General features: G+C 35.3%; 1 protein-coding gene across 8 annotated transcripts in view; it reads left to right on the forward strand.

Moving 5' to 3' along the window:
* Positions 1–3,441, forward strand: part of tead1b (TEA domain family member 1b) — an 81,811-nt gene extending 78,370 nt beyond the window's left edge. For all 8 annotated transcript variants that reach the window (XM_067400160.1, XM_067400162.1, XM_067400159.1 and 5 more), the window contains 2 exons: positions 315–467; positions 2,953–3,441. In XM_067400160.1, coding sequence (XP_067256261.1) covers positions 315–467; positions 2,953–3,066 — 267 coding nt within the window. In that variant the 3' untranslated portion in view covers positions 3,067–3,441. The remainder of the gene's footprint in view (positions 1–314; positions 468–2,952) is intronic.
* The last annotated feature ends 10,860 nt before the right edge of the window (positions 3,442–14,301 follow it).

The following is a 14,301-nucleotide window of genomic DNA, read 5'->3' on the forward strand; positions in this document are numbered from 1 at the left end:
GAAGACTGGAGTAGTTAATCAAATTAATAAATTACCTTTTAAAATATATATTAAAATTATAAGAAAAGTTCTTTTGAATTGTAATAATATTTCACAATATATATATATATATATATATATATATATATATATATATATATATATATATATATATATATATATATATATTTTTTTTTTTTTTTTTTTTTTTTTTTTTTTTACTGTATAAAATAAATGCAGCCTTGGTGACTTTCAAAAACATTTAAAAAAATCCTGGTATGCCATGTTACTTTTTGTTGTGCATTCTTACATCTCCCTCTCATCTCTCCTCTCAGACGGAGTACGCTCGCTTTGAGAACGGCCGCTTTGTTTACCGGATAAGTCGGTCTCCCATGTGTGAATACATGATCAACTTCATCCACAAACTCAAACACCTGCCTGAGAAATACATGATGAACAGCGTCCTGGAGAACTTCACCATCTTATTGGTGAGTCTGCATGTCCGGCAGGGATGTTTAAACCAATCAGTGAAAGCTCTCAGTGCAGGGCGGAGCCTGTGGCCCCTGAGCAGATACGACTCTGCATTCCTAGCATTCCTGTGGCGCTGTGCAAAGCCTGATAATCTCCTGCAAAGGGGGAGGAACCCCTTTCTCTAACCTTCACACACACAAGGATTAGAGCCCTATTCTCCCCTATAGTGAGGGTCTTACTAATGCACTTTCCCTGCTCTCTTCCTTCAAATCCCTCACATCCTGGTGCGACGGAGGTTTTAGTTATGATAGAAAGACGGATGGAAGATTTGTGTTTGTGTTTATAGTGCATGTTTGTGTACAGTATGTTGTTGAAGGGCGGTGGTACAGGTATTAACATCCATCTCAGGTGATACAATCACACATAGCGCTAAATGCACAGGATCCAATGTGTCAAAAATGATCCAATCATTTAAAATGCTTTTTAAATGCTAATGTGTCCCAAGCAAAACAGGGGTTTTAAATATGGTCAGTCAAGTGATTGAAGAAAGGCCAATATAAATCCACAAAATTTAATTAAAAAAGCTTTGGTCTGCCTTCAATCAACATGTAGCACGTAAAGTGATGTATGCAGTCAAAAATCCTCTTAATCAAATCCATTCACAAATCTAATCAGTGAATCTCATAAAAACACATCCAGGTCACACCAAAATACAAGGAATAAAATATTTTAAAACCATAAAGATAGTTTGCATCATCCCATAATTTTCAAGACAGTTTCCACACATCAAATTCACATTACTGTTATGTGTTGTAGATCTTTAGAAAGCTGAATTTGTTTATTTTCTAGAGCACTAAAGAGCTTTATTTTTTTAAGCCTAATACATGTAAAAAAAAATAAATAAATAAATGTAAAAAAAAAATTGATAGCTTTCAATTATACTGTAATGTTGAATGGCTATAATTCATGTTTAAAATTGGAAGAAAAAATCAATTTCTTCCAAAAAAAAAAAAACATTCAATATATATATAAATAATTTCTAAATACATTTTATGTGTAAAGTTTTATTTTAAAATAAATGGTAGTGGTAGTGCCAAATACTACCATGATGTACACTACAATTCAAAAGTTTGGGGTCTGTGATATTTTTTTATGTTTACAGTTAAAGGTGCCCTAGAATGCTTTTTCACAATATGTAAAGGTGTCCACTGAATGTGTCTGTGAAGTTTCAGCTCAAAATACCCCATATATTTTTTTTTTTATTAATTTTTTGTAACTGCCTATTTTGGGGCATCATTAACTATGCACCGATTCAGGATGCAGCCCCTTTAAATGCTCACGCTCCCCGCCCCCGAGCTCGCGACTCTATATACATTGCATAAACAAAGTTCACACAGCTAATATAACCCTCAAAATGGATCTTCACAAAATGTTTGTCATGCATGCTGCATGCATGCATCAGATCATGTAAGCATTTGATTCCGAATGAGTTTGATGGTGCTCCGTGGCTAAAGCTAACATTACACACTGTTGGAGAGATTTATAAAGAATGAAGTTGTGTTTATGAATTATACAGACTGCAAGTGTTTAAAAATGAAAAAAGCGACGACTCTTGACTCCACCAATACAGTAAGAAACGATGGTAACTTTAACCACATTTAACATTACATTAGCAACATGCTAACGAAACATTTAGAAAGACAATTTACAAATATCACTAAAAATATCATGTTATCATGGATCATGTCAGTTATTATTGCTCCATCTGCCATTTTTCGCTATTGTTCTTGCTTGCTTACCTAGTCTGATGATTCAGGAAACAATGATGTTTGAGACTCACTGTATGTCATTTCCATGTACTGAACTCTTGTTATTCAACTATGCCAAGATAAATTCAATTTTCATTTAAATTCAGTGCAAACAGAGATATTGTGAAATAATATTACAGTATACCATTTTAAAAATAAAATGTAATTTATTCCTGTGATCAAAGCTGAATTTTCAGCATCATTACTCCAGTCCTCAGTGTCACATGATCATTCAGAAATCATTCTGATAGGCTGATTTGCTGCTCAAGAAGCATTTCTTATTATTATCCATGTTGGAAACAGCTTAATATTTAATATTAATGTATTAATAACATGCTTAATATTTTTGTGTAAACAGGGATACATTTTTTCAGGATTCATTGATGAATAGATATAGTTCAAAATAAAAGATTTCATTTGAAATTAAAATTTTTAGAACATTATAAATGTCTTTATTGTCACCCTTGATCAATTAATGTATCCTTGCTGATTAAAAGTAAAAATGTTTGATCGGAAATGTATATATTTTTGTGCACATACTTTTTTTTGCCATTGCTAAATTTTGTATTTAGAGTTGAGGGATATTGTGCTTTATTTTTGAAACATTTTGTAGAAATATGACGTGGACATGATTGTGACAGGTTTTGTGGGGTTTACTGTACAGTAATGCCTCATCTCTTGCTATCTGTTTCAGGTGGTAACAAACAGAGACACACAGGAGACCCTGCTGTGCATGGCCTGTGTGTTCGAAGTGTCAAACAGTGAGCACGGAGCCCAGCATCACATCTACAGACTAGTGAAGGAATGAAGCAGCTCTTTCACACAGACTCTCGACCTCAGTAAAGTGGCAGTGCCTCTAGCTCAACACTCACTCAAGATGATTTTCAGTCACACTTGGGTGATGCTTCTAATTATATATATATATATATATATATATATATATTTCTTTATTAATATGTGTTTGACGTTTAACTGCAGCTGTGAATGGCGGTACAGTTGTATTATGTTTTAATACAGGAAAGAATGTCAAAGAATGCCGATTCAACATTCATTTGTAGACTATACATATAAAGTGACAGTATCGTTCAACTTAAGGGTTGGGTTAAGTTAGGCTGAATCTGAAAACATTTTTTTTATTTTTTAAAGGGTTAGATCACTCAAAAATGAAATATCTGTCATTAATTACTCACCCTCATGTCGTTCCAAACCCGTAAGACCTTCGTTCATCTGCAGAACACAAATTAAGATGAACACAGAACACAAATTCAGATATCATGATTTTGATGAAATCGGAGAGGTTTCTGATCCCCAAGAGAAAGCAACATAATTGCCACTTACAAGGTCCAGAAAAGTAGTAAAAACATTGTTAAAATAGTCCATGTGACTACAGTGGTTCAACCTTAATGTCATGAAGCGACGAGAATACTTTTTGTGCACAAAAACAAAACAAAAATAACGACTTTATTCAACAATTTCCTCTCTTCCCTGTCAGTCTCCTACACTGTTGACATTGTAAACAGTGCAGTGCACAAAAAGTATTTTCGTCGCTTCATAACATTAAGGTTGAACCACTGTAGTCACATGGACTATTTTAACATTGTCTTTACTACTTTTCTGAATCATGAAAGTGGCAATTATGTTGCTTTCTCTTGGGGATCAGATACCTCTCAGATTTCATCAAAGCATCTTAATTTGTGTTCCGAAGATGAACAATGGTCTTACTGGTTTGGAACAACAAGAGGGTGAGTAATTAATGACAGATATTTCATTTTTGGGTGAACCAACCCTTTAAATCCTGTAATGTACACAAAAGATCTGAAAGCATATGGGTGCAGCCATAAATGTGTGTGTGAGTGGGATGTAGGTGTACAGATGTATATACATTCTCACAGGTATTTTTTCCAAAGAAAAAGTATTTGAGAAATTTAATTCTGTAACATTGATTTATTGAAAAGAAAGCTACTGTAGGTGTTTAAAAAAAAAAAGAAGAAAAGATTCTTGTGACCATCGGAAAACAAAAGTTCCTGCATTCCGAACATTCAGAGAATTCAGGGAATTCAGAAGCCCAGCCCTTGAAAAGAGTTACTTTTTACATGCTACTTTTTCAATTTCGTTGAGGAATTCCTGCACTGTGATACAAGAAGTTTATACCAACCTGTGTCTGTTTTCACGTGTCCCCACCTGCAATAAGAAAACGCAGAGAATTAACCCTTACTGTTGACTGTACAGCTAAACGCCTCCTGCCAACATGCTTGTGTAAAAGATAACTCTAGAAACAAGAAGCACTGCATTAACTACCAGGGGTTGATGGATTATCCATCAGCTTGACCTGAGCACTTGGACCCACTCATCGGACATGCCTTCTGCCGCTGGGGAAGCCACACTTCACAAAGCCCATCCCTGAACATGCCGTACATCCATTCGTCACTCCTTCATCTTCTATAAGAATCAGTCCTGTCCCAGAGTTCTTCGCTGCCTTTGACTTTCCCGCACAGCCCATGTCTCTGTGGCCTAATCGATTTCTATGACTGCAAGCCTTAATAATGTTTGTGTGAACTCCAAAAGATGCCACTAAAGCTGTGACCTCTTTCCTAAGCTGGAAGACTTTCTTGTTATTGTCACATGTTGTAGGAATTGTACAGTACAAACCTGCCAAAGTGTAACAATATACAGCACAGTGCCTTAGTGTATGAAGTGAACGTGGATAAGCGCAGTCGTTTTTCTAGAAAAAAAAAAGTAACACTAAAGGCGCGGTCACAATTGCTGCTGCTCAGCGATTTTTTGCAGACGAAATCCAGTCAATCCAGAGTTTCACGTTAGGGTGAAAATTTTGTGAATTATTATTATTTTTTATTTTTTTTTTGAATTTGACAAACTGATCAACAGAAAGCTACTTGAAATTGACAATAGACAATGGACTATTGTTGGTTGATCAAGGGTTGCATTGAAAGCTGCCCGCATTCTCCACCATTTCTGTCCTTGAAATTTCGCTGAAATTTTGCAAATGTGACCGCACCATAAGATCCTACGTGTCATCTTTATAAAAAAGCACTGGCCATTTGTTTAGCCTTTCACTCTCAGAGACACATAGAAGACATATTTAGACAGTACAGTACGTAAAGTCTCTGATTTTGCCTTTCTTATCCGAAAAAGACCAAAAAGTTGGAGACGCATTGAGCTCCTCTTTATTTCCTGCACTGTAGCATGAAAGTGCCTTTGGTTCCGATTTTTCCAGCTTAGAAAAGACTGATGTTATTTTGCGTTTTTAAGATTATCAAAAACCAAAAAAGTGGATGTAGGTAAAATATTCACCACATTGCCTTCATAAAAATTTTATAGAAAAATCAACATGGGCTAGTGAGTGGAGATGTTCTGAAATGAATTTATGTAATAATTATAAATAACAAATTTCTATCAGCATTTGATTTGGTGGATGTGGCAAACTGTCATGTTTTTGTTTTTGTTTTGTTATTCTTTCAGTGGATCTTCGGTTCCATTCTGTGAGAGACTTATCTGACATAGAGCTTTAGCGACTTTTCTAGTGCATAATCAAATTGTAAAAGTGAAAAACCTCATAGCACCATGGAGATTATGAATGCTGAATGGTGTTTTTTTCTTTTCTTCTTGTTTTAAGCCATTTCAATGTCTTATTTTTCTTTCGTGAATATAGTAAACACTATATTAAGTGACGTTAAGGTGTTTTTCTCCTCAGACCTTAAAGATAGTCATGGATATTAACCGCAAGGTCACGTGTAAGTTCTTTACGGACAAAGCTGGCTTCACCAAACCGCATAATTTATTCATGCTGTTCATTTAAATGGATGGAACCCTCCAAGAGTGAAAGACTAAGATTTACAGCTGTGTATGTTGTACCGCTTAAAGTAAACTGTGGAGTTAAGTACGCTCAATATCAAAACGGCAAACTATGTTGATTGTTTTGTGTTTGCCTTACCTTCGCCCTCTTGTTCACGTTTCATATAGAGATCTTCCTGTATTGTTCTACATGTACGTGATGGTTTTGTGATGACGTCAGTATATTCAGAGCCCGTTCGGGTGGTGATACTGTTACTGCTGCGCTGCTGGTGCATCTGCTCCTTAACGGTCCCCTTTACTTCTCTAGGGATTTGAGAACTAATGCCTTTAATATGATGAATGTTAAACGGACATTATTTTGCTAGTAATGGACACTAAGTAAGGATTTAAGCGGAATCCGGACTGCGGTATGACAGCAGTTTAGCTTATGTTTTTTGATCTATGTTTGTATTTTGTCTGTGTGTAGGTACTGGTACCTCCTATGTTCATTACCATTTAAGATGTTGGCTTTAAAGTGAACTTTTCTCTAGTTCAGATAGTATCATATAAAGATATTGGGTTTGTGTGCAGAGATTTTTTGTAAAAAGGTGCTTTGTATAAAATTATATATTCTGGCTTTTCTTGGTACAAAGGTGTGATATCTTTTAATATCCCTGATGATGGGGGGGGGGGGAACATTGGAGCAAGGCTGAGAGAGAAAAGAAAAAACTTATTATGTGTGTGTTCTTTATCGCATATGGTCTTGTCTTTGCTCCGTAACATTTTGATGCCGCCTTGATAAAGTGGTAGATATTTTGTAGCTTTCTAGATACTTTGTATGTATACAATATTGAATAAAATAAATAATTAAAACACAGCTTGTCTGGTCATGTTATCTTTCCGTCTTTTATTTTAAGGGTTCATTCAAAAAATTAAAGTTCTGTCATATTCAGTCTATTTACTCACCCTTATGTCATTCCAAACCTGAATGACTTTATTCTGTGGAATGTTTGGAACATCTTTTTATGTTCCACAGAAGAAAGCCATACAGCAGAGGTCTTCAACCCTGCTCCTGGAGGCCCACTGTCCTGCCGAGTTTAGCTCCAACCCTAATCAAACACATCTGAAGCAGCTAATCAAGATCTTCAGGATTGCTTGAAAATCACAAGCTGAAGCAAGTTGGATTTAACATTTTCAGTTCAGTGGGCCTCAAGGAGCAGGGTTGAAGACCTATGCCATACAGTTTTGTAATGACGTGAAATGTGTTAAAGTTCTCATTTTGGGGTGAACCATCCCTTTAAGGTTTTAGAACGGTGCTTGTAATCAATGTTCTTGCAAGAAAGGATTGTAGTAAATTATCCGCCAGTCTGCAGCGCCCTCTATCATCACTTCTAGGAACAGGCTTTGTTAAAGGGATAGTTAAAGGGATAGTTCACCCAAAAATGAAAATGTTGTCACAATTTATTCACCCTCAAGTTGTTCCAAACCTGTATAAGTTTCTTTCTTCTGTTGAACACAAAAGAAGATATTTTGAAAAATGTCAGTAACCAGACAGTTGACTGTAGCCATTGACATCAATAGTAGGGAAAAAAAAAATGCTACGAAAGTCAATGATTACCTTCAACTGTCTGGTGATAACTAAATTTTAATTTTTGGGGTAAAAATATACCCTTAAATGAATGTTTGTGTGTGTGTGTGTGTGTGTGTGTGTGTGTGTGTGTGTGTGTGTGTGTGTGTGTGTGTGTGTGTGTGTGTGTGTGTGTGTGTGTGTGTGTGTGTGTGTGTGTGTGTGTGTGTGTGTGTGTGTGTGTGTGTGTGTGTGTGTGTGTGTGTCCAGTGCATTTTGTCCATTTAGGGTTTGAACATTTATAAAAATCTACACATTTAGTCTATGTCTTGCTATCTGCGCAATTAGGCTACTGTTTACTCCAGCCCTGCAGTGAAATATGAATTAAATGTATTGTAACTTAAGAAACCTTACAAACCTCAACGTGGCAGCCCTCAGATTTTAATTTTAAGGCAAAATTTGTGCATAATTTAAATGCACAAAAATGTCTATTTTAATGCATATTTAAAAGCTGTAGGCATTACAGATTTTTCAAATTGCTTGCACACAGTTCTTGAAACTATAACTAAATTTCTCAAACCTCTACACACAAAACCACAAAGCATGGACATAAGTTATCTTTCAAAAGCAAACACGTAATTCAAAACTATTTTAACTACTCTAAAATTGGTGTTTTTGTGTAGTAACTGTACACCCAAACATAAAAAGATTAGCCACATACATGGCAAACTACACACAGATATGAACAATGTAAAACACTACTATCTTATGTCGTTTGCTTGTTCGGAGAGCAGTGGAGTATACAGGAGTAAATACACTGTATATACAGTAGGTACATACAGCTGATGAATTTTACACAGGTATGGAACTGCACTGAATCAATACTGAACTGACTTGAGCTGTATAATGATGCTATTGGTGTGATAGTTGCCTCCTGTGCAATAAGTGCATTTGTGAAAGTTCCTTCATTACTAAATATTCCACGGTCAACTGTTAGTGGTATCATAACAAAGTGGAAGCAATTGGGAACAACAGCAACTCAGCCATGAAGTGGTAGGCCACGTAAAATCACAGAGCATGGTCAGGGCATACTGAGGCACACAGTGTGCAGAATTCGCCAAATGTCTTCAGAGTCAATAGCTACAGACCTCCAAACTGTATGTGGCCTTCAGATTAGCTCAAGAACAGTGTGTAGAGAGCTTCATGGAATGGGTTTCCATGGCTGAGCAGCTGATCCAAGCCTTACATCACCAAGTGCAATGCAAAGCGTCGGATGCAGTGGTGTAAAGCACGCCATCACTGGACTCTAGAGCAGTGGAAACGTGTTCTCTGGAGTGACCAATCACGCTTCTCTGTCTGGCAATCTGATGGACAAGTCTTGGTTTGGCAGTTGCCAGGAGAACGGTACTTGCCTGACTGCATTGTGCCGAGTGTAAAGTTTGGTGGAGGGGGATTATGGTGTGGGGTTGTTTTTCAGGGGTTGGGCTTGAACCCTTAGTTCCAGTGAAAGGAACTCTTAATGCTTCAGCATACCAAGACATTTTAGACAATTTCATGCTCCCAACTTTTTCTAGTTTGGGGATGGACCCTTCCTGTTCCAACATGACTGCGCACCAGTGCACAAAGCAAGGTCCATAAAGACATGGATGAGCGAGTTTGGTGTGGAGGAACTTGACTGTCCTGCACAGAGTCCTGACCTCAACCTGACAGAACAGCTTTGGGATGAATTAGAGCGGAGACTGTGAGCCAGACCTTCTCGCCAACATCATTGCCTGACCTCACAAATGAGCTTCTAGAAGAATGGTCAAAAATTTCCATAAACACACTCCTAAACCTTGTGGAAATCCTTCCCAGAAGAGTTGAAGCTGTTTTAACTGCAAAGGGTGGGCCAACTCCTTATTAAACCGTACGGATTAAGAATGGGATGTCATTAAAGTTCATGTGCACATAAAGGCAGGCGTCCCAAAACTTTTAGCAATATACTGTAGTCTTACACTCAATTTGCAATTGTAAAACAACATTTTTGCAAAATGCTAAACACAGTTCTCTGGATTAGACACTCAGAACTACAGCTCTTGTGTTTCATTTTGAAAACACTGACATTTAAATGCCACTCTAATTTACCGATTACACGCACCCAATGATCATGTATGAAAACACATACACATAATTTGCTCACTTAGAAACCAAAACTCAATATTCTGAGAAACAAATCTACATTTTCACCATTGCATTTCTGTTTATTTTGTAAATATATACTGAATATGCATGTAGAGTCAAGTCACCTTTATTTCTATAGTGCTTTATACAATACAGATTGTTTCAAAACAGCTTCACAATAGTAACATATTCAAAGCTTCTGTAAAGAAGGTCCAACAAGCCAATAGTGTCATTATTCACCTCAAGTCAGTTCAGTGTTGATTCAGTTCAGTTCAATAACTGTAAAATACATAAACTGTGCATTATTCAAACTGTATGTACAGGTGCAGGTCATATAATTAATAATTAGAATATCATGAAAAAGTTCATTTTTTTATTGTAAATTATTTTTTAAAAATGAAACTTTCATTTATACTAGATTCCCTACATGTAAAGTAAAACATCTCAAAAGTGTATTTTTTTATTTTTTGTTGATTAGAGCGTACAGCTAATGAAAGTCCAAAATCCAGTATCTCAAAATATTAGAATATTTACATTTGAGTTTCATTAAATGACCATCCCTACAGTATAAATTCTGGGTATCTCTTGTTCTTTGAAACCACACTAATGGGGAAGACTGCTGACTTGGCAATGCTCCAGGAGACAATCATTGACACCCTTCACAAAGTCACAGAAGGTCATTACTGAATGTGGTGGCTGTTTACAGAGTGATGTATCAAAGCATATTAAATGCAAAGTTGACTAGAAGGAAGAAATTGGGTTGGCAAATGTGCACAAGCAACAGGGATGACCACAAGCTTGAGAATACTGTCAAGTAAAGCCGCAATGCCCTCACAATGAGTCAAATGAAGCCGGAGTCAGCGCATCAAGAGTCACCACACTCAGACATCTTCAGGAAAAGGACTACCAAGCCACTTCTGAAACAGAAACAATGTCAGAAGCATCTTACCTGGGCTAAGGAGAAAAATAAGTGAACAGTGAACAGTGGTCGAAAGTCCTCTTTTCAGATAAAAGTAAATTTTGCATTTCATGTTGAAATCATGGTACCTGCCCACAGTGCAAAAACCACTTCCAAGTGTTTGCTGACCATGATATTACTGTGCTTTATTGGCTAGCCAACATGAATCCTGAATCTATGGGATATTTTCAAGAGAAAGATGAGAAACAGTCGATCCAACAATATCCAGATGATCTGAAGGCTCAATAGAGCCTCAGCAGTGCCACAGGCTGATCACTTCCATACCACACTTCACTGATGCTGTAATTTGTGCTAGGAGCAAGTCATTTGCTGTAATATGTGCTGCCGACCAAGTATTGAGTGCACAAATGAACATGCTTCAAAGAACTTGAACTTTTCTGTTTTGAAAATCCATTTTTGATCTTAGGAAATATTCTAATAATTTGAGATACTGGATTTTGGACTTTCATGAGCTGTACGCTCTAAAAAAAAAATGAAATGTTTTACTTTACATGTAGGGAATCTAGAATATATGAAAGTTTCATTTTTAAAAATAATTTACTATAAAAAAATGAACTTTTTCACAATATTCTAATTATATGACCAGCACCTGTACACTGCATTTGTGCACATACATGTACGTGTGACAAACTCCTGTACACTCCACTGCACACTGAACAAGCAAAAGACACAACAGAGTAGTGTTTTACATTTTTCACATCTTTGTTTCAATGTAATTTTTTTACCTTGGGCTGAAGAACTATTTTGATTGATATTAAAATAAAATTTAAAGTTTTAACCAAATTAAAAATATAGTTTGAGAAAAACTAATAAATTTGGCTGTAACAAATTACAGCAATTTTTTTAAGTTGGTCCAAAGTATCATTTTTTACAGTGTAGCTTGTCGTGTATATGGCTAATAAATTGATGGTTTGAATGTAGAGTTACTATGCAAAAACACAATTTTTAAAAGAGTTAAATAGATTTGAATGAAGTGTTTGCTTTTGCTATAGATGTGTGACGTTTTGCATGTTGTGTGCATGTTTTGTGGTTTTGTGTATAGAGTTTCGTGAAATAGAGTCATAGTTTAAGAAAATGTGTGTAAGCAATTTTAAAAAGCTGTAATGTTGCAGTAATGAGAGTGAACAGCAGGTGTCACTGCAGGATCTTTCTCAGGAAGCTGTTACACTTTTTTTTTTCTTTTCTTTTTTTTTTTTTTGATATGAAGAGATTAAGTTTTAAAACACACTTTTACAATGATCATTTTTTTAAGTACTCCAAGCTTGAAGAAGCAAATAAACCAACTTAGATTTGGCCTTCAAGATTAAAAATGCAACTATTAAAATAACTTAGCTGGCAAACTGTCCATCACAAGGTCTGTTTCAGGCATGTAAAGCAGTAACTCTGTTCAGAAGGCAGGCGTTTGTGAACCAGATCATTTGAGAGAGGTTGCTTGTTTCTATTGTTTTGGAAACTGCAGGTTAAAGGTTAATAGTACTTTAAATCATGTCCACTCACATGAGATGACAGTCATAGCCTGATAAAAAGTTGATTTATTGTACATAGGGATGTGCCTTATTGATATCACATGACCAGCCAAATACAACTTTAGTCTCTGTAAACCTCTCGTTATCCACTATTTTCTCACAGAATAAAAGCATGTGTAACACTTTCCAGTTGTTAACCTTAGTTAACTTGTAAACATGAACTAACAAGGAAAATGCTCTGAAGCATATAGGCTGTATTAACATTATTTTATCTTAATCTCAACATTTACTTATACATTATTAAAAACATAATTTGTATCTGTTAATAAAGGACTTCAGCAACATGAAAAGTTGCATAAATACTGAAAGTAAATGTATTGCTTATTGTTGACCATGAAATCAAAATGAACCATTCTTATTGTATATTGCAGTATTTATTATAAATGATTTATCTGTGCATTATTGTTTTTGTCATTTTCTTTTTCAATTCATATGCCTTTGTAATCTTTACTCAAAATAACTTCCCCTCTTGCAGCGACATCTCTTCTCTGATGGCGTGTTTACTGGCGTGAGGGCGGAGCGACCTGTCACTTACATGAGATCCACCAATAGAAAAAAAACAATCAATTCCCAGTGGACAAAATGAAGTCCCACCCTACATTTTTTCTTGTTCGTGAAGCCGTTTCACTCAGATATATGTCACAAAATGTAATTGCATTTAATGTAAAATGTAATTGCATTGTAAAATATTACGCAAAATAATTATTAAAAACCAAACAAAATATTAACAAAATAAACAAACAAAATATTAATTAGGCTATAAAATGATGATAATAATATGTGTGTTTTTATGGAAACTTAGGGTATTTGTTCAATTAAACAATATAAAAGGAAATTAATCCCAAGTGAGTTTTACAAAAGTCAATATTACATATGACTGTGATAAATTAATATGATTATCCTGTGAAATAATATATGAATTGTATCAAGAACAGCATTTATCTGAAATACAAAGCTTCTGTAGCATTATACACTACCGTTCAAAAGTTTGGGGTCAGTAAGAATTTTTATTTTTATTTTTTTGAAAAGAAATTAAAGAAATGAATACTTTTATTCAGCAAGGATGCATTAAATCAATCAAAAGTGGCAGTAAAGACATTTATAATGTCACAAAAGATTAGATTTCAGATAAACACTGTTCTTTTGAACTTTCTATTCATCAAACAATCCTGAAAAAAAATATTGTACACAAATATTTTGTACAGTTGTACACATTAAATGTTTCTTGAGCAGCAGATCAGCATATTAGAATGATTTCTGAAGGATCATGTGACACTGAAGACTGGAGTAACGATGCTGAAAATTCAGCTTTGCATCACAGGAATAAATTACTTTGTGAAATATATTCAAATAGAAAACAGTTATTTTAAATTGTAATAATATTTCACAATATTACTGTTTTTACTGTATTTTTAATTAAATAAATGTAGCCTTGGTGAGCAGATGAAACTTCTTTTAAAAACATTAAAAATCTTAGTGGTTCCAAATTTTTGGAACTTTTTACAAGTAATAAAATCTTAACAGATCAATGTAACCCTTCTTATTAAATTATTAATTACTGTGTTTCAGTAGTGACAAATTTGAAGAGAAGGAACAATATTCCAAAACTTTCTGAAAATACAAAATGAGAATTAACTGCACAAATGTGTACCTTGGATATTATACAATTTGCATACATACAAAATTTGCGTAAAAAGACTCAATTCTGTAGAATGGCCCATAGAGTGGCAGAGTTGGGGGTCATGTGATCAGTGTAGCGCACTCGCAGCAGCGCTGTCCCGTCTGCTCTCATTCACTCACAGAGACTGAGAGACACACATGAGGACTGCCAAACCTGACAACTCTGGAGCATGAGGAACTCTTTAATTCGTGTCAACCGAATCAACAACATTATTTTTTTTAACAGTGTGGATTAACCCTTAACATTAAATACAATATTTATATTGCATAATATTTTTCACCTGAATAATTCCCTGCACCAGGAAACTTTTACTGGGACATTAACTATCAGTCTGAGAG

Source organism: Chanodichthys erythropterus, chromosome 11 (genome assembly GCF_024489055.1).
Source record: "Chanodichthys erythropterus isolate Z2021 chromosome 11, ASM2448905v1, whole genome shotgun sequence".
In the NCBI taxonomy this organism is placed as follows: Eukaryota; Metazoa; Chordata; class Actinopteri; order Cypriniformes; family Xenocyprididae; genus Chanodichthys; species Chanodichthys erythropterus.